Consider the following 22,139-nt stretch of genomic DNA (forward strand, 5'->3'; position numbering starts at 1 on the left):
CAAAAATGGACATAGAACACTGAGTAGTACTGTAATATTTCTGCTTCTTGTGAAATATAACGTTTTTAATTCTTAATAAGGTGGTATCTATGTGAAACAATCCCAAAGATTACCAGCAAAAATATTTATATGCTTCCAGTAAACGTTTAATTTCTTCCTCCTGAATTTTCATTAATTCATAGATTCCAGCGGCGATCAAAATGCACGACCCTCAGGATTATTCTCGAAGAAATGAAATGAATGAATCGGCGGGGTGTATCCACGAGAGTGACTTCCTGTTCAGGCCAAGCCCTATTCTAACTTTCATATCACCAGCTGGTCAATGGATCATTTCACTGATTCCTTTACATATACATTTGTGATAATTATTAAGTTGTGGTATGGTTAAGTTATGATATGAACACCGTTGATGTCGTTATATAGAAGGGCATTTCTCTCTAGAGATGTCCTTTTAATTTTAAATTTCCGCAGTGTCGTCCATCACATCATTACTTGGGATGTTTTCCGTATAATTTAAACCAACAAATAATCACACTTACCAAAGATATTTAAGTGTGTGTGTTGTTTGCGGTGGATGTTTGACTAAATATCAATAATAATGTATTCCTTATATTTATCCTTTTTAAGTTTAACATAATGGAATCACCTTAGAGAATTCCCACTCGAATATTTAAAGAGAGCCAAATTGCGGCACCCTTCAGCTGCACGCATTATCCTTAGGTGTTCAGGGATTCTCTGAAGTTTTGTTTAACAATACCATTCGCGTGATGCAATGCGATACCTCTCACGAAGGCGACAAATGTTTGTGAGAAAAGTGATCAGAATTACGGGTATAATGATCAGTGAACCAATAATTTTCATATCTATTGTTATTATTTTCCATGCTTAAGCTAATGCGATAAAATGTAAAAAACATATCATAAAAATACATAAATGAAAATCTTATAAAGCTATATAAAAATTATTTGTTTGTTTCACAGGCAGTACAAAATCATTTTAAATGGACATCATAAAATTCCACGAAGTGAAACTTGAAATTGTAAAGTATAATTGTTAAGCTAATTTGATTTAATTTAAATTGTATGATACATCAATCTATATTGAACCTTGATTATTTTGGTCGTTTGAAACTTTCCCCATCCCTATGTAAGGCAATTCAATTTTTGTTTCTTTGCGGTGGTAACGTTTAAATTCAGGTGATTGTATCGAAGTAGCTCTTTTGCCAATGCCTAGCTCAAGTTTCCTCAGTTGTTCCTGATCATTTTGGTGCGGCTGCAATGGGATTTAGGAACTAATCGGTGTGCGTGACACAACTTGTTCTTGCTATTTTTTGCATTGGGGCTTTAGGTAACTATTTTCTAGCGTGCATTTTTCTAAATTTTAAAATGTTCGGATTATTGCTATTCTCATGATCTGATGACAATTAGTACTTAATTGTTTTTTGAAAGCAAAAACAATTTATTCAATGCCATTTCCTCATCTCAAATGCCGTTAATTTATGCGGCGGGTAAAGAAAGTGGGGAGGGCTGCCTTTGTGTATGTACGGGGGGGGGGCGCAGCTGTGCCGGTTAAGTATATGATTCCACGAATCGTTTTTAGTTCCTGGTGTACTCCGCAAGATCGCAGCGAGCGATTCACGTGACACACGTTTTTCACTTCGTGTCGCCTCTGGCCACCACAGATGTTGGAAAATCCACGGAAGTCGGTAGGGTAATGTTAAATGTGTAAATATGTGACTTCATGAAAAAAGTGAATTCCTGATTGTCTTTCTAAGGCTCCACCGGCGTATTATGGTTGTAGCAAAATTTCCGCAGTGTTTACGACAGGGCAGTTAGATTTGTATTTCGTATTCAACTTTCAATAATCTAGATACGCCAGGTCTTATAAACAAAAAATGGCGGAGTCAGACAGTGAATATTCCTGCTCATCCAGCGGGTCAGGTTCTGACGTCTCATTGAACCTTAAGGTGCCGTCAGAAAACGAGCCAAAAAATATTTTCAAAAACGACGGGAGTTTTCTGAAAATGTTTCAACTATTGCAAAGGGAAGGAAAACCGAGCAGCGAGCAGGCCTCGGGAGACCAAACACCACCACCGCCACCAGCAGAAGATTCACCGCCGAATTCGTCGACATCACCCCCGTCTTCACCGACGCCTTCACCAAATTCCAAATTCAGCTCTCCTCCAAGTAGTTCCAGTGAAAAGGAGTCCACGAGGAAGAAGTCACTTATGAGTTTCGTAAGATATCAGTCCATATTGCTTACATTGTATTTGTTGGATACTAGTATCGAGATCCCATCTTCCGCTATGGCATTTATCTGTATAATTTTTGTTTCTAAGTAAAGGATGCCATAACTGTGTTTTACGTTATTTCCAAGGTAGTGTGATTGTAATCATTGATTTCCAGGAACTGCGTATTTGCACCCTTTTTCCCTACTCGCAGGTTATGAAGAATCAAAATTATATTGTGAACCAGCCAAATACAGTGCACGTGTCAGCATTCTATATTCCATTTATTTCTGTTCGTGTAATCAATGCATTCTGTAGATAGTAGTATCAGGGTAATGTGTGCTTAAATTAGCTTACTATTAGATTTGTTTCGAGTGTTCCGCCTTGGTATTACGCGAACCCGTGTGCATAATGTATATCGTCATTTATGTCGAGTTGAAAGTGCAGGAATACCGACTTAGGCCTCTCTTTGATTAATTCTCAAATTCCTTGTGCTGTCTAATTTCGCACGCTATCAAATTTCTATTGAGTTAGTGCGGGAAGTGGGTGGACGTTACATGGAAGCTATCTTATAATAATTGTACCTTTTGGGACATGTAGAATGTAAACGCTTCCCTGATTGATTGTCTTATCATCATTGAATCATGGCGAAAATCGTTGGCACCTCTTGAGTGTAGCATGCTGAAACTGTAGCCGTTGATGTAATTCAGGAAGTAGTTTCTTTACTCCAGAGTCGTTCCAACGTTAGAATGAACGGGTAGGTGTAGCATTGTTCACTGACCACACTGGTTTGCATGCACTCAAGAATAACATTAAGGTCAAGATCTTCAGTTTCTTAGAGCTAACTATAGAAATATTAATGTTTCATCGCAAGAGTTTCATTATTTTTATTAGTTTCCCCCCTGTGCAGGTGTTTCTTTTGATATACATTAAAATAGAGCATGCAAAGTTAGTTATGGAGAAAGGGCCTACGGGAACTTCACCCAAGCTTTCGTGTTTCATGGCTAAGGATTTAATAGTTAATTTTCTTGATAATTTCTTTCTTAAGCAAAATGCTGTGTTTGTTTCTGTTTATCATTCACTCAGTAGGGGTAGAATTCTTTTGGATCACTTATTCCTTCCCTGCATTTTGCACTTCTAAGCGAAGTAGCAGGCTTGTTATTCAAAGGGTGAATTTCCTCTTATTTGTAATAATGACAGTGCTCCGCCTGGAGGAGAGTGTGATAGGTGTGAGTAGGGGGTCATTACCTCTCCCTGTGCCACCCATGCCTTCCCAGCCAGATCTTACGTGCCAAGAAATTACTCTGCTTATGCGCTCTGAAGCATGGGGGAGTTCTCAAGAATTTTCTGAGTTTTGTTTTGAATTTATTCAAATTTAAATTAAAGAAGTTACTGTTGGATAGTCCTGTCAGGTGTTTGCATTTGTCTCTACCTCGATGTGAGAAATTTTCTTGATGACTTTAAAAGCACCATTGCCCAAAACAACCAATATTATTTTTACGCTGCCAGTTTATTTCTACTGCACGTACAGAGCTATCCATTTTCCAGAAAATGACGCTCGTGTTGGAGCCCAGGTTACATAGGAGAAAAACAATTGTTTAAGTATAAGTACCTACCCCATGTACATTGGTTGCAATCTTGCTCATTTTCACCATAAGTGTTATGATTGTTCATTCATTTGCAACTATCAGCAATCAACAAACTCCTGCTGGGTTTATAAATTATAATTATTGTTTACATGAAATAGTTATTCTGTAATCATAAATTAACAGACTGAAGATAACCACGACACCAAAATACTAGCCTTGTGATGGATAAGGTATGGATTTGGTAATCCAAAAAAAATAATGAAGAAATATCTGAAATTCTTCCACTGAATCTTGTATTATTGCTTTCATCCAATTACCTCTGAAATTTGGAAATCAATCGAAGAGGTCCATGAAGTGCTTAAAATTTCCGAAAAAATTGAGAAAACACACTTAAGTACAAAATTCCTTAAATTTGTTGTATCAGGCATAACTTCATGGAATTTGCATAACATATTGAAATGAAATAATTTACTTTGTAATTCCACACACTATTTTTAAAAAAACACTACCCAGATGATGGCGTTCAACGTCGAAACCTGGGTTGTGTTTTTTTAAATAAATTGTGTGGAATTACAAAGTAAATTATTTCATTTCAATACAAAATTAAGAGAAAACTTGAGGGCAGCCTTTCTGGATTGACATGATTGATTCTCGTGTCTGAGTCTCCCGGAAGTTGCTTCATGAGTTGTGGACTGGGGCTGGGAGACTCAATTGCTATGGGAGATTGGTCTCCTTTCTTGGGGAAAGAAGTTTGAGACTTGGATTGGGGGAGGAAGCACCTTTCTTTGGAGAAATGAATTGTAGACTTGGGCCCAGGAAAGATGTGCATGTGGATGCCATAGCAGGAGTGAGGTCACCAGAGAGCATCATAGAAACAATTAGGATGTGTTTGCTTGTTTTGAAAATTTCAAAAAGGCATTTGATGGAGCAAATTGGGTGAAATTAATGAATGTATTGCATAAAATGAGTAGATTGAGGGATAGTAAACTTATCTACAATTTGTGCATGTCTTAGACTGCCCAAGTGCAAGTGGTGGATTGAATTGCCAGATGGGCAGTGTTAGTAAGGAGTAAGCCTGTAGTGTACATTATCACCTACTTTTTGATGTCTTTATGTTGGAAATACACAAATAAGAGTGCATTATAAGAAAGAGAGGCATGGGAAAGCCTGAAGATAGGAAGGAGAGTTGGATGGGTGTTCATAGAACCAGTTAGGCTTGAGGATGATGAAGCTTTGATTTGCCAGTCAGCCTAAGGGTCATAATCGATGCCAATTATATTTGAAAACCATTGTGAAAGGTATGTAATGGAGATCAATTTAAGGAAACAAAGCTAATGATGTTCTCAAGAAGGGGAATGCTATATTAAAAGTTGATGTTGGAGGGAAAAACTAGAGGTAACTAAATCTCTCTCGGAAGTGTTTTGGACCAAGCTGGTGGTAGTAGTAAGGACGTTGGAAGATTTGCATTAGGAATAGGAACTTTCATTAGGAGGAGAGATTTGATGACAGGGTTGCTGAATGTTAAGAAAAGTATCAATAAAACTTTGATATAGTGCCTGCTTTTGTATGGCAGAGAAAGAAGGCCATTGCTGCAAGGTGATGGGCATTGATTAGAGACTTAAGTGGTGTAGGTGGGGTGAAGATGGAAAGATATGGAATTGACTGTAAGGAAATATAGCAAAGAAGTACTAGGCATGGAAGGCTTTTGAGAGAAATTCAAGGGAGGTGGGTAAAAATGAATGGATGTGTTAGACAGAATGAAGGGTGGTAGAATGTATGTACAATTGAAGAAAGGTTCATTGTAATGTGGAATCAGGCTGTCTTATTGGAGAGGCTGAGAAATGTTGGGGCTGTTAAATTTGGCTATCTAAAACCGACCTTAAATTGTAGATTATAAATAAATATGACTTGAGTATTAAATTAAGGATATTTTCCATTTTGTCAAAATCTGTTATCATTTGTGAATGAAAATAATTTTTTGTTGTTTAAACATATTAATTTTAGATGAGAAAATGCCTGGCTATTTAAGGGTTTTTTTGGCGAAGGGTGTTGGTGCCAATTTTTCATGGAACTTAATGGAGGCTTTCCTGTATTAATGAAAAATTGGAAATTAATAGGAAGCTCTTTATACATTAATGCACACCATCCCTTCATGTTTATATATGCATATTAGGCCAACATATAGGTTTTAGACCGATTTTATCATGTTTTCTACACTTAACATGGTGTAATTTTTTATGTAAATATGCTGTTAATCTAGGTATTATAATCAGGTTTTGATGTTAGTTCTTCATCAAGGGTTTGTGCAGGTGTTCAGTTGTGCTATGCTCAGTGCCATAGGTAAATATACTGAAATATTAAAATTTTCTGTATCCTTTGGTAGCATAAGCACTTCAAATATTGTAGTCTAGTTAGTAGTAGTCGATACAATAGGCTCATTTAGGAAATCAGATGATGATGACATCAGTGCGGTGGAACTCTTCAGGAGGAGGAGGAGGTGGCCTCAGAGGGCTGCCATTGCTATTTGCTGGACAGTCAGCCAATAGGCTGTGATTTGAATGGTAATTAGTATGAGTAAAGTGGTTTCTCAAAAGATTCTGTCTAATGAAATTAAGAATACAAAGTAACTTTCCACTGTCCTTTATTAGCGTAGAACCGGTTTCAACGCTCAAGCGTCATCATCAGGTACCAAATAATAATACCATCAGGTACCAAAATAATGGTATAAATGTCTAATTGTAGAATAGTCATCTTTGAAGCTTTAAATTATAAAGTTTTCTTGGAATGGAAAATGACTGCTGTAGCAATTTGTTTCATTCATGATAAGTCAATAATTATGGTAAATTTAGGAGCAAGGTAAAGAAAAGCATTCATTTTGGAGGATGCATTTATTATCCATAGCCAAGGATTGGACAGATAGGTCATCGTCCAGTGCTTATACAGGGTGGTCATGGACCAAGATATCCTGAATGAGTTTGGGAAATTATTGCTTTATGCTGGTCTGAAAATGGTGGGTAAAATTCTGGAATATGTCAGAATTCATTCAAGTTGATGCTATTTATTGGAAAGGAGGGACATGGTAGAGCATTGGACTATATGCGGGAGGGCACGGGCTCAATTCCTGGGCTAGCTTCTCTGGCCACCTTAGGCTATACATGAGCTGTGTGGTCTTTTGGGTACCAGATCTTCCTGGGAAACCATAGCTGGTGCAGGGAAAGTAGCTGACTCCCGTACCCGATTATGTGAATTTCACTCGCCGTATAGAGCTTAGTATTGGTTGAACTGTACGATAAAGGAGAAATGCAGGAATGGTGGGGAACAAGGAATCCAGCAGATCACAAGCGTAAAAATGTTTCCTTATCTGAAACTTGAACCACAGATCTTTAAACTTGCCAGGCCAATGCTCTAAACCTGGCTCGTTACCTTCTTCTGGCTATGACAGTGCATTGATCATGTCCTTGATGATATTGTGCGATTGCTTTCCCTGCTATCCTTTCCTCTTAAGTCTTAGTCCATTACTCCTTTGATGGGTGAAGCAGCTCCTGAATTCCATCTACTGGCCAAAGAATTGAGGCAGTCGGTTACATAACCTTCCAGTAGATTTCAGTATGAATTACATTTCCTTCATAGCTCAAGTGGTTAAGAGCATCAGCATGGTTAGTCAAAAGATCCACAGTTCATGTCTCAGTCAGGGGACTTTTATATATATATGTATGTGTATATATATATATATGCACTTTATTTCTCAGCATTCTCCACCAACACTATGGTTCAAAATCTTCTATAAATGTTTGGTCCTCTTTTCCAGTGTTCTATGTGGATTACCCATAGATCTGTGGTCCGTATAAACTTCCATTTTCATTAACTGTTACCTTAAATACAACCTTGGCCTCTTTGAGCATAGTAGTTGCCTCTTTTTCATGAATGCCTTCTTAGCTTAAGCTATTCTTCTCTTTAAATCATTGCAGGGCATTACCCTCCTAATATATTGCTTGTGTGCTGGCTATATCTCATTATTATTGAATTGATTGTGACCTGCTGAATTCCATGGGATTCTGGTGCCCTAGTTGATTCCCTATTAATTGAGGTGGTCAATGATCATGCTCTAGCTCGGCCAAATGCAGTATATAATCTGTCAGGTGCGGTCTAGACTACTTATTACTCTTCAATAAGAGGCGGTCAACATTTGTACTTGGTGCTTTACCTCCACCAATTACCGTTTTACTCGGCTCCTACCTTCCTCCACTGACCCTTATATATCTAATTAAACTAATGAACTCAGCAGCCATATATCCCCATAGCCTGTGAGTAAATGGATAACATTTTTGATGCAGTCCTAGGTATTGTTAGGTGATAATATTTTGATTGTTGTCAATGTCACAGTCATACACAGAATTGCTTAAAAATGGTTGGAGACAGTGTCACTCCCAATGAGATTGCCCTCATTAAATAGCAAAATGAACTATAGCTGCTCATGAAAAATGTGAAATTAATTTTTTGTGAAGTGTAGTATCTTTCCATGCAGTTAGATGAACAGTTCTGTTCAGTACAGAGCCCCTTAAATATTTACTATTATCCCATTTGAGGTTTCCTGGTTTTTGTAGTTTGCTCATATTGGTCATGCATTGATCATTTTGAATGCATTTAAATAAAATATCCTACTTATTATCAATGTCAGCCTATAATGACTAAAATTTTCTGCCATTAACAAATATTGAACGGTACATGTAAATTGTTGTGGTTGCAAATTTAGGTTAATTTCGAGAGAAAATATTCCTTGATGAATGGGTTTTCACTGTTGCTGAAAATGGTATGACACTTAAAGGGACTGGAAACTGCCATCAATGTGTATGGGACTGCGGACATGATTCCCAGAGAGAGAGAATGAACACTCGGTCTCAAAACTTTTTTCTGTCACATTCCTGCTTCACCAAGGTCATATTTGAAATGGTTGGTTGGGTAATCACTTCAAAAACCGCAATCTTTCTTTTTCCAAATAAGCTTTCCTAAGGGTCTTTGGGTGTGTTTCCATTAATTTTGGAATTGAAGTTAAGAGAAATTATCCTCTTTTGTCAAACAGATTGCTAGAGATTTACTCACCTATAGTGAACTCTTCTGTTGCCCATTGAAGATTCAAGTTCATTCTTTTCTGTCATAGTAAATGATTTCATTGTTATCTCGGTCTTTTGTACTAGCATTTGATTGTGAGCTCTCCACTATTGTTCTGCTTTTGGCAGTTTCTAAAATCCTCCTTAAAGTAGTTAAATAATTTTGCCCCATGCTTTTAAGATTCCTCAGTCAACCATGTATCCATTATAAAACAGATTTCAATTCAGTATATTGATCTCTTTAAGGAATAAAGCTACTGATGTTGGTGTTGATAAGCTGTTTGGAATCATTGCCCTTCTCCTGATGTATATTTACTTAATCATATGCTTTAACTCCTGTTTTCCTTGAGTGGTCATTTTTATGCTTAATTAAGTAATGCTAGTAAATAGTGTTTGGACAAGAATTACCCTTTCCTTCCAGGATGCAATGTCTTCATTTGCCACTTCAACTACGCAGCTCAAGGTTTAAATGCCAAAATTTTGGCGATAATAGATTCTCTCGCATACATTTTGGTTGTCGACATAATGTGATTCCTGAAAATGTTGGCATCTAAATAAAAGGCTGAAATGAAGACGCTTATCCAATTGGCGATACTTCATATGAGACCCTGAATTAATGGCACAGGTTTGTCTCTGCAGGTGGGAAAACGACGAGGGGGCAAAGTCCTGCCCACAGGTGTAGTGAAGAAGCAGCGGAAGGATGACCCTGTTAAAGAGGTGATTATGTCTTAGTGCATCTTTCAACCTTAAAATTAGTCAATACATATAAATTTGTATCTATTGTACCTCAGTGAAACTTAATAATGGCAAAGTGCAAATCTCAGTTAAAAGAGCTTATACCTGAATGAGGGGAAATATTTGCATGTTTACATTGGGACTAGTATCAAACTTGTAAATCCGTTAAAAAGTGGGGAAAATATTTTTTTTTGAAGAATACAGAAGTAGCCTTGAGAGTGAATCATGCCCTGGTCACCTATAAGCAAGCAAGGTGTGAGTAGATTTTTCGTTGGTTTTGGAATTAATTCTATCTCCAAGTATCCAGAATGGAGAGATTGAGGCATTTTTTAACGTATGATAATACAGCAAGTGCAAAACTATGGAACTCCTTACCCAGGCAAATGCAGGAATATGAAGCATGGATCAAGCATCCAGTGCAGGGTCTTAAACCTGATTGTGATAAGTGTGTGTTAAAATGCAGAAACTGAAATATTCCTACTGTTCTTGAGTAGGCTTTGTTTTGTTAGCAATGGGTTCACTAGTTTCCTGCTAGCAAATGAGGGATGAGAGATGGCTGTCAATTGTTGCTGAGCACACACAGTTGGAGAGCTGTTGCTAGGGAAAGGCATCCATGTAATATCTATGCAAGCATGAATTATATTTACATGTTGCCATATTAGGATTTTTCAAATTGCTGTTGCCTACTGATAATATGCCAAGGTGAAAATTTAGTCCCATGGTTTGTTTACCTTACAGGCTTTACCGATGTATAGAAAACCCAAGATTTGGGCTCTCGGGTCAATTCCATAAGATCTCATCTTGTGCATTGCCTCCTATTGGCATCCACTATTAATGCCCTAGTACCTGACATCCAATTATTAAATCCGATAATTATACCGCAAGCACATGGGTTGCTATAACTGTATTTACAGTACCCAGCTACTGATTTTTAGTACTATTTTTTGGATATCTGGGAGTTAGGCACAGTGAACCAGCAATCCATTGAGCATTGGGAAAAAACTTTTAAAAATCCTGGAATTGAGTGGTCACACTTGTAAATTTGGAGAATTATGATTTATACAGGGAAATGCAAGGTGGATATATGAGATAAAAGAGCATTTAAATTACTTGATTGATTAGATTAACTTTTAGTTATTACCTGTAAGTTAATTATAGGATAATCAATTATTTAGACCTGTGAAAAATTTGATTAATTTTTGTGAGTGTCCATACAGGTCAGGGTTCTCAGGAGAGATGTCAACTTAAGATTTGCTCAGCGTTGTTTCAAGGAGTAACGGGCTAGGAACACTTTTCGCCAGGCTTGCGGAGCTTATTCTTAACCCTAGAGCTTTGAAGTTTCGGTGGGGCATATTCAGGCTTCAAAAAATTCTTAATAGATGTAATTGTAGACGGTTGAAATGATACCGTATAGATCTCTCTCTGAAGTTCATGATATTGTGTATTATATTTTTTGGGATCACTCTTTGTTTTCTTCATTAATTACCATTAAAAATGTCAGTTTTTAAATGTATTATTTAGTATGCAACAGTAAAACAGAGTGGTAATCACTATTTTCTTCTCTGAGAGAGAACACCATGGTAGATACTATGGTATTTGCTGCTGTTTATTTACTGCACAATGGAACGTGATTTTTTCTATAAATCTTTGTCCCTATTTATATTTTCCTGTGTTATGGAGTAGATGTAAAATTAGTTTTTCATATTTCTCTGCTAAATATTTCATAACAATAATACTAGGGTCTGAATGACTTGAATGCATTTCAAACTATTCTTTCCTTTTGTTTTTAATGGTTATATCTTGAGGCAATATTGTTTCATGTCAGGATCCTGATGACTACCTGTTCAAAGCCAAAGTGAACTTGCATTAGTAGTCATTTTGTATTTCTACTTTCTTAATCATAGCCTTTGAAAAGTGCTAAAGGTTTTATTACATGTTCAAAATGCCCTTAGCTTTGTGAAAAAAGTCTGAAGCTTCAACCTAGAACTCAAAAAACCGATGAAGCTAGGTTATCTGTCTACCTAATGGTAGGTTATTATTTCATTGGACCTTCAAAATGTTGAAGCAACTCATTTTAAATATTTATCCATGACTTAATGTTTTGGGGGAAACCCAAATACATGAAATGCCAAGTTAACCATTGGTCTATGTCGGGAAAATGAGATAGAACAAATAGTAGGGTATAAACCATGAAAAAATTATTTTTTTTATCCCCAAAAACTTGAAATCTGAAACCATTTAATCATTGACCACCCCGAGAACCATGGAAATATTCTGTTGGCATACCACGTTTAAGTTCATCCCATGTTATTCTAATTTCCTGTTTATTTGGAGTTCCTTCCTACTATATTCTACGTGATGTTGTCACTTAACCAAGTTATCTGTTGAGTTAATATATCTCTGAATTAAATTATTTGCTCTTCTGGCTGAAAGGAAAATATTTTCATGGTACTCTTTTTTTGATATGATGAAAAATCTTCTGCGAAGCGAAATGAGAACTATGCAATGATGCCTAAATTCCACACCAGTGTAAACATTGTGTGTGAAGCTTGACATTCCACTTATAAATATGCATTTAGTGAATTATTTTGAAAAGGAAGAACTCCTAAATGCCAGCTTAAATTGCATTAGGTATACTTTGAAAGAAGTAGATTGGCCCTCAATTAGTAAGTTTTGAAATGTTGTATTTTATGCACTTAATTGAATATTTTGAAAAGGAATGAATGACATTTAACATTATTTCACCAAAACACATAAATCAGCCTTGGGGTTGACCAAAAGGGGTGAGGAGTAGAGCTCAACTTATGATTGTACCTTCAGCATATAAAATTTACATATTCCAGTAGTGGTCACTTTCTTTCCATGTTTCACCTTGAGTATACTGGAACGATGATTCCAGAAAAGGCATATTTACCGATGAACTATCATTAAATTAATGTTGCATTTGATGTATCAGTATATTTTTGTTATCATATTAATGTGGAGGGACTTACCTTAGAATTAGACAAAAATGACTTTCAGAAAAGCCTCTTGACTGATATTTTTTGTAATTTAAATGACCTTACAGATCAGTTGTTTCATAAGTTAAGAGATGTTACCTTAATACTTTTTTGTCCCTTTTTGATCTTCATAGTTATTTATTCTTGGTTGTTCAGTTTGTAACTAATGAGCTTTGTTCTCATTTTTTATAGAGTGGCTGTCCTAAGGATGCCTGGTCTCAATACATGGAAGAGGTTCGTAAATATAAGGAGCTTTCTTGTGAGGAAGAAGGGAAAACAAGACCTCTAGTGAAATAGTTCTTCCAATTAAAGTATTTTCTAACATCAATGTCGTATAATTTGTTTTTATTACACTTTACTGATATCGCCATTGAAAAACGAAATTGTGATGTACTGGACCTCATTATAACTTAGGATATAACACCAATCAGTGATACTCCAAAGCTTTTTTGAGCTTGACCAGATGACTTTACTGTTTAGGTTGGTGATCCATCTGGATTATTGATATCATTAATATTGTTTTAAATAAATCATGTGGTGAAACCTTCCCTCAGCTCCAATATTTTAGTTACCATTTCTTGTAAATCATAAGAATAATGTTTGTGTTTATTTGCACGGTAAATGACTTATAAAATAGTGTTTTGGCCTCAGGAGTATAAATAGGTACAGTCCATTTGTGATAACCTGGCTGACACTTAGTAGTTCACTGCACTGGTGGGTTCAGTCTCTCCAGGATGTTGGGGAAAGAAATACTTACTTGGAGAAGAGACATGAGCCAACAGCAATTTGAAGAAGTTAAATTCGCTCTCACCTCACACAACATTTATCACATAGTCCCTCCCTCTCAAAGTTAAAATGAGAATTTTAAAAATGCTGCTTGTTTATTGATGATTGCATTTGTGAAATTAAGAATGGCAATTACTTGAAAAGGAATCACAGTCGCAGTATGAAGTAAAAATTGTCCAAGTCTTACAAGTAATCATGGTAATAATATGTCATACATACTTAAAGTTTGAACAGTTATTTGCCATTATTTTCCTTGTATGATGCACATTGTTTCTGTGAAAATTTTGCAGAAAGTTAGCTTGTATTATACATAGTAACTAACTGGCAGTGTTTTTTCATAGGCTAAAAGTAGATAGTTTTATATGGATTTAGATTAGAAATGTTAAAAGAAAATTTTGGTGTGATTTTTAGATAAAAAATTTCTTTCATTTTGATCCAACATAGATGGAAATAATGCCCATTGTATTCTTCCAGAGTCTGTGGCTAGTCACAGGATGGTGTGTATTTTTTTAGCAATAATTGGTAGAACTTAATTCTAAGCCATGACATGATTCTGTGATTCACAAATATATTATTTGCATTGCGATCATTCAAGTAATTGAGTACTAGTGTCTTTTTATGCACTGCCCACTTCACTGAAGATTTCTGGCGACTGGACCATGAATACCCTGCTGCTAATGTGGCATGGTTCAGGGATAATGAGGCAGAAATGGAAAGCCGTGGGGATTTAGCCAGTATAGCCTTGTTTTTTGTGGTTTTCATAGTTATTTTCATTGTACTCCTGTGCCTTTGTTGATATACTTTAAATATTCAAATATTTTTATGACGTCTGGAGTTGTTAATGATTGCACATTACTGCATTAAAATTGAATTGGCATTAGTCAATTCTTTGTAATAAATGAAATGAATACTGCTAACTATGTCATAATCTCACTGTCAGTCTTGAAGTCCAATATCCAAAAACTGCATGAGAGTCTGACTTGAATAGTGCAGGTGCCATCATTTTTTTCTAATACCATAGCCTAGGTATCCTTCTATCTAGCAAAGGCAAAGGGACTAGGAGTTTCCAATGGGGGACCTTCCCATATCCCTCAATCCATTCTTTCTTGGTTGTATAATGCAGCATGTGGGTATCATTTCCATTACTGACAGAGAAACGTTTTGCGAGTTCTATAGTACCCATTTCCCAGGAGATTTCTGGCAACTTGGCTACAGTATGATCATCCTGCGTGTTAAGACAGGATGATGAGGGGTGGAATAGAAAACCCCAGAGCCTCAGCAAGCATAAAACTATATTACTTAAGTCATTTCAGTGAAAGTAACATGAATGACAGAATGGAAAAATCAATGTGCTAAAATCAGCCTTTCTTAATGAAACTCTTTGTGTGCTTATGTTATAGGGTAACCCATAGCTTAGTCAGCAAATTATAGGGATACTGAAAGGAAGATAATGTGTATGAACCTACAATGCAGAGATCGAGTCATAGGCACTCAAAATTGGTTAAGAAAGACAAATGAGCTTGGAGTAAGGAATGTTACCTCCACTCTCAGAACATCGTGTCAGGGAATTAGATTGGGTTGATGGATGGGTGTGTGAATGTATGCACTGGCTTCCAACCCGGAGGTCTGGATTTGAATCCCATTGGTCTGTTGGATGTGGAATTTCATTGTTTACTCTTTAACACTTTTATTAAGAGTAGTCTAATGCTGATGTCAGATTTCTTTCCAATAGTTGCCCAATTCCTGAAAATTGTAGCTCCTCCAAATTGCCCACCTTATTCATACTGATGCAAATTACCTCAGTTGATGGTCACCTCCGTGAAAATTCAGCATAGAGATGAAGATGATGAAGGGAGTTAGTTAGGGAAATGGCTGTGAGTGGTAATAATAATTAAAGTAACAGCTACTGTAACACTCCCAAGAAAGTGTGAAGGGTGTACTGCCAGCAGAAAGGTTGAAAACGTAGTACATATTATTTGGAAAGTGAAAAGCAAGAGTTTCGTAAGAATTGAATGAAATGATGCTCAGTTAATTAATAGAATGAGGCAATTGTTACAATCAAAGGATATTCTTGTTTAGCTAATGATTGATCAAAGTGTGACAACATGATATTTGTTGAAAACCAGATATTTATGTAGAAAATAGCTGGTTTTATGAAAAGGCAGAATACGACAACATTTTTTCTTTATTTTTTTTCATAAACCAAAATTATATGTTAAATAAAAAATGCAGATATTTAATCTGTGAGGGAATCTGATTGCAAATCATGAACTTATACAATTTGAAGTATGGCATTATATGCTGAAATGTGATACCCGTATAATTTCTCATTGCACATTCTTATATATTGTTACTTCTGCTAGTCAGATTTTTATATGATTGTAAACTAAATAAACTGCTTAGGTGAAGTCGCAGCAATAACTACTGGGTCTAAAGTTTAAGTTGCAAACAATCAAAAAAAATTCAAATGAAGGATTTCACTGTTAAGAAATCAGTTCTAGTGTTGATTGGTGTAATGTGCCTGCAGATATTTCTAAGTAAGATTCTTGTGATGAAGTAGAGACATTTATTTTAACTGTTCAGATAGGCTAATGAAAAGGCAACATATAATGATAAAAAAGTGTGCTTACAGGCTTTGCAAAAGTGGCGCAAGATAAATATAAAAATGAATTAATAAAATGTGCAATGAAAGTATGAAAAAATGAGAATGAGGTGTGTCTTGTGTGAATGCAATTTGTGTAAAAATGTTTCTCTTTGAACTCCTGCATAATAGCTACTCAATTTGTTAGTGGTACAGGTTTAAGTAAAGATTATGGCCATTTAATTATCCAATTGCAAGCAAATATGATGGATGAAAAAGTTATTTTCATGTAGAATTTATAATAATGATATTTACTTGTGATTTAGGTAATATAGATGTGGAATTTTTGGGAAATGGGCTCTAACAGTGACAATGACATAAATCACCGATAGGTCACTTAATATCTTGAAAGATGCAGCCTCAAGAGTGACTTTAAATTTTTCATGTCGTCACTCTGGGTTAACACACTTGTATTTGCCATTTTGGTAATCAACTTAAGGTCTTCATTAATTGCTTGCTACCTCTTATACATTGCTCATTACATCAGTAAAATATCGTGTGGCCTTTTTCTATTTCTTATAGTTGATAAATAATTGTGATTATTTATAGAAAACAGGAGTAAAAATGACCTTGGCTATAAAGTCGTTTGAAATTCCTCAATGAACGATGCAAGGAAACTGGCATTTGTTATGATTATTCTATCCTTGCATCTCATAAGTAGGTATCCAAAATTACATAAATTATTTCCTTTTTATATCAGTGTAATTGACTCTTGAATATAATTTGGTGTTTTCTTCAGAACCAATCTGCTAGCCATATTCATGGATGCACGTTTTGAAGTAACTTTGCAGTGAATGTATTTTATCAGTCATGGCCATAATTACCTCGATAGCTAGATGTGTGATCTTATAAGCTAATATCTTGTAGGTGTTATAACCGCTTCTCTTAAAGAGAAAATTCTAAATCATGGCTCATACTCTTTCTGTGTTTGGTATTACATGTGCCTAAAACTTACACCATTACTAATGTTTTAGTGGTGTAAGGATTCAGCATTTTATGAAATTTAGCATGCGCAAAACTGGTTTTCAAAAATTTTAATTAATATATTTTGGTGTGATTAAAATTCATTAGAATTTTCCTTAATTTTACTTAGAAATTAAACACATTGAAACGTCACGCACCCTTACTTATTAGGAATGGGAATAAAAACATTTCCACATTTTTCTGAACACACTGGCACAACTCAATGAGTGTGTATTAAATTGGAAAATTACAGTGTCTTGAATGTGTTTGAGTGGTATCCTTAATTACCTCGCAACCACACAGCTGTGCTGAGAGTAATTTTCGAGTGACCTCAAATGAGTACTGGAAGGAGTAGGTCAAAATGACCGACTCTCACCCAGATACTCTGCCTTAATGACTAAGGAAAAGGAGGAGTTTGAATTGAGTGCACTTAGCATTGGCCTTACATTGGACCGAGTGACCTCTCGACTTCCCTTGTAGCCCCTTCATCACGATGAGCCTTATTCTGTGACACTGGTGGCCATACCTGTGAGGGGAGCATGGTAATGAGACGTGTGGACAAAGGGGTCCTTTTTTGGTGCCTCCCATCCACCTCCCCTGGATCCCAGGGTCACCTTTCACCCTCCATGAAAAAATTCAGCCAAGAGATCAAGGGAATTGGGGATATGTCGGAGAGTGTTAGAAGTAGTAATAATAAAATATCTCAATTGAGCGGAGATAGAGACCATATATTCCCTTCTTCCACCCAGCCCCTAAGCGGAGAAAACTTGAGGAGTGAGGTAGCTAACAGGATCATGTGATATTTGATTGCCCATGTAAATGTATTAATAACTTGATTTCATGTGTATGATTGATAACAAGAAAGTAATGTGGTAAATGCCTTCCAAGGGTTCTGCGGCATTAACGCTGGAATCAATGTCCCATTATACATCCTAACCATTCATCACTGGCTTTGCAGTTTCTCTTTCCAAAAGCCATCTTCATAGTGACTGAAGTGATTTAGTGCGATTGTGCACATAAGAAACATCCAGAAGAGCATTGTTATGTTTTTTCATACAAATTATTTTCTCTTCAGTATTATTTTATTTCTTATTTTGGAAGAGGGAATCGAAGTCATGTCTTATCATTTATCCTAACCACTCATCACTGGCTTTGAATTCGCTCTTTCCAAACCCTATCTCCTTAGCCTTTGAAGTGTTTCTGTGCAAATGTACACATGAGAAGCGTCCAGAGAGTTATTGTGTTTGTTTGCACACACATTGTTATTTTCACTCCAGTATTATGTTATTTTTTATTTTTAAATCGAGAACTGAACTCCTTAAGGCCAAACAAGTGTCCTATCTAGTAAATTTTTATCCATGGTATATTACTGTGCTTTATGAAATAGATAGAAGCAGGTCCTCTTTATTTGTTTTTATGGAAGTTATTTACAAAAGACCTTTTTCTTTTTATACTATACAAATATATGTATGTATTTTGTGTGCAGTATGGCCATTGTGATTTTGGTAAAAGGCTTACCAGAGTATTCTGTTACTTACCGTACTTTGCATTGCATAGTGTTTACTTATCCTTCAAATGTTTCCAATGTTTATTGTCATAATTTGATGCTGCTGACATTTTTGGCAATTAGATCCTTTTATGTTGAAGTGGCTGTCAGGGTGTATTTTCTATTGTGTTGTGTAACTGTATTTTTGCCAGAATGTGGCAGTGTAATATGATTTTACTGAATTTATTAATAATTTAATCTTTTATGATCTTATTTTTGTACAGAAAGTTTAATTCAACCAATTTAATGTTGGTGGCACCAATTGGTTTTGGTTCATATGGCTTGAATATAACCTGTCCTGAATTTTCCTCCCAAAATTTTTCAATAAATTGAAGGCTGTATAATTGGGCAAATATTGTCACAGGAAAGGAGATCAGTTTCCTCTCCGTCATCTTAGTGGGCAAGCATGTTTACATCTGCCAATGGTTCAACCAAATGCTGCATTTGCCTCAATGGGCACAAATTGAAACTTTGACTTGTCTGAACAAAATTTAATTAATAGTTAATCATACTTAGCTTACACGAACCCCTAAAACTTAGACCCTTTCCTGTACTTATTTTCCCTTTGGTGTGTTGTCATTGGCCAGGTTATTGCTAACAGACTGTATCAACCCTTAAAATTGATCACTAGTTTATTATTCCTTCTGTTAATATGAATGATATTTGATGAGCATTTGTGCCTTTCGTATAAGCTTTGTTACATACTTTTAGGAGCAAGAATGGAAGTTGAAATGTGTGTGATGGTCACACAAGATGTGTTGCAGATAAAACTTTGCATTCATCATTTCATTTTTCTAGGTTTTTAACTGAAATAGTGAACTATTAAATGTTTTGAGCAATAACATTGGACCTTATGGAGTACAAAGCTGTACAAAATTTATGCATGTTAACTGTATTTGTTCAAATGAATGTGAGAAGTGTAAAAGTGTGCCTGAAAATGGATCTGAAGTAAAAGGTGTTTAAAGACTTAACTGTGTTGATTTTGTGAATGGTGGATATGGCTTTGATTTTGTATGCATGTGATATTTTCCATATTGCACTGCCACAGTATCTGTAAATGGTGTGTTTTCATGAGTTCAGAAATATAAAATTCTTAGAAACAATTTGTGTTGCTAATTCTGCACAATAAAGTGAACCAATGAAGTAAAGTGCCTTTGTGCTGTCTTAAAAATACTTTTACTGCCATTATTGTGAGATTACTCCTTGTGTCCACAAACAATTGAGCAGTGATAGTAAACGAAATGTTTTCTTGAAAACTAAAGCTAATATCAATCAGAAAAATCTCTAAATTCAATTGCTGACTTCATTATAGACCACATCTGAATAACATGTCACAAAATTTTCATGCTTAATATCTAAACAATTGAAATTTTGGAAAACAATTTGGAGGAATTAATGAAAGATAGAACTAAATTCTTTAAACTAATATGAATGAAGAACAAGGAGTGGATTTTTTAGGAATCTTAAATTAATAAGTCTGGCCGCTCATCTAATTCAGCATATACTGTGGACTCCTGCGAGGTGCCCTTAGTGTTAGATTTTCCTTGTTAGCATGCCCTCCTTCCATTCCCTGTTCAAACCTAGGGAAATAATTTCAGTTACAAAATGTACAATTTTGGTTACCCCTTTGTATGCCTGACCAAACCATTATCCCTTTATAAGTCGTTAAACAATCCTCCAGTAAAATAAATATTTAATTCTTAAAAATATATTCTTGTATTACAGTATCAAAATAACTTCATCTGATATTCCATTTTAGTAAAGAGTCGTAAAAAATGGTTTAATGTAGCTAAAAAGGAATAATCCGATCATAAAACTTCTATTTTATTTTTTGTGGTCTCCTCAACACACATTGATACGGATGTTGGTTTCGAAAATAAAATGTTGGTGGCTTTATTATCAAAATACAAGCACAATTATTTGTTTTTGGAAGTAAGGCATATCTCTTCCTGGAGAAGAAAGAATTTAACTGTGTAGAAGTATTTTATCTTAAGAGTTTCACGAAAATCCTCTGGAAACATTAGGTGGCAGTGGTACAGAAATACCTCATCTAGCCATTACAGCAATTAAAATGTTTCATTTCAGTATAAGTTGTTTATTTAGGATACCAGTACTCTGGGGAAAGTCTCCTGATTCTTGAAGGTTAGCGTCAGGGTTGGAAGTGTGCTGAAAAGTAAATTGCATTTAGCATGCTTTTTGTCCATCTGCCATTGCAGAAAACCATTTTTCAATATTTGGAACTCCGTAGTAGTAAAACTTTTTTCTATTGAATAATTATTGTTTTGCCAAGAAATTTTATTTTTATGGAGATAATGAAAATGTTCTTGTGCATAGCCCCTGTGAGAATTTCCAGAAATGAGTTGAGAGAATGTCATGTGCATTTTGTTCTTGTTTAAGATTAATACTTAAATCCTTAAAAGTGTAAATTAAATCACTAATGAACTCTTTGCATTACTGTTTGGAAGTTAAGTTTTAAATAAAGGTATTCATATTAACGCAATATGCTGAAAATGTATTAAATATTGATTTGTAGTGTCAAGAACATAGAGATTGAGGAAATTTTTGCACAAAAATTTTTTTAATATATATAAAAGCACAGACATAAGTTTGTATGTAAACACAGTAAACGACCTGAAAGACCGTCTGGTCGGTAATCTTAGAATTCATGAATACTCAGCTTGAAGGCATGTGAAATTCATGCATCAGGGCAGGGTAGTAGTTCCTTCCTAGTGCTCCTACGGGTTCCCAGGAATAACTGGTACCAGAAGAATCACGAAGTTCAGTGGAGTTGAGGGTGCTGAGAGATTCATGCCTGGAAATCGAGCGTAGGTCCTCTAGGCAGTAAACCAACATGCTAACATGTCCTCTAGGCCGTAACAACACGCTAATATATATATATATATATATTTTTTTTTTTATTTTTTTTTTTAAGGTAATCTACCGGTTAAGGTAGGTTTTTGGATGGACACAACTACCAAACAAATATTTTATTACTCCTAACAAAACACAAAATCCATCATCCTACTCTATATCAGGTCCCTCTTCATCTCTGAGTACTTTCTTCCTCCCTTCATCCCGTCCAACATCCCTATCCTGTTCCTTCCCTTTCCTCTTTTGCCCAACATTCTACCCTCTATCACAGTCTTCAACATCCCACTGCTGGTCAACACCCCCTTCATCCACTTTTCCTGCCTCCATAGGATTGTTCCCAACAAACCCCTCTCTTCGCCCACCATACCAAGTACTTCATTTCTTTTCTTCTCTGTCCATTTCACCTTCTCCATTCTTCTCCACACCCACATTTCAAAAGCCTCCAATCTACGTCTATCCTCCTGCTTCAATGACCACGTTTCCGCACCGTACATAGCTACGCTCCATATCAAAGTTTTTACGAGTCTTTTCTTAACATCCTTACTCAAAGTCCCTGTCATCAACTCCCTCCTCCTTGTGAAAGCCTCTTTGCCTAGCGCAATTCTTCTCCTTACGTCCCTACTACTTGGACCGTGTTGGTCCAAAACACTACCGAGATACGTAAACTGTTCTAC

General features: G+C 35.9%; 1 protein-coding gene across 1 annotated transcript; it reads left to right on the plus strand.

The window, feature by feature from the left end:
• Positions 1 to 1,674: 1,674 nt before the first annotated feature.
• On the plus strand, positions 1,675 to 13,218 carry LOC139689376 (telomerase RNA component interacting RNase-like). Its single transcript, XM_071586454.1, has 3 exons — positions 1,675 to 2,236; positions 9,564 to 9,641; positions 12,851 to 13,218. Exons 1-3 carry the CDS (start codon positions 1,895 to 1,897, stop codon positions 12,953 to 12,955), a joined length of 525 nt encoding a protein of 174 aa, XP_071442555.1. The 5' UTR covers positions 1,675 to 1,894; the 3' UTR covers positions 12,956 to 13,218.
• Positions 13,219 to 22,139: the final 8,921 nt, after the last annotated feature.

Source organism: Hetaerina americana, unplaced genomic scaffold, assembly GCF_022747635.1.
Source record: "Hetaerina americana unplaced genomic scaffold, ioHetAmer1.1.p SCAF_23, whole genome shotgun sequence".
Lineage (NCBI taxonomy): Eukaryota > Metazoa > Arthropoda > Insecta > Odonata > Calopterygidae > Hetaerina > Hetaerina americana.

What these genes read in the sequence shown, in the direction of transcription:
- LOC139689376 (XM_071586454.1), top strand. Translation starts at nt 1,895, where the DNA reads ATGGCGGAGTCAGACAGTGAATATTCCTGCTCATCCAGCGGGTCAGGT. An exon ending in AGAAGTCACTTATGAGTTTC is followed by an intron (nt 2,237 to 9,563) that starts GTAAGATATCAG and finishes TTGTCTCTGCAG; the next exon opens with GTGGGAAAACGACGAGGGGG. An exon ending in AGGATGACCCTGTTAAAGAG is followed by an intron (nt 9,642 to 12,850) that starts GTGATTATGTCT and finishes CATTTTTTATAG; the next exon opens with AGTGGCTGTCCTAAGGATGC.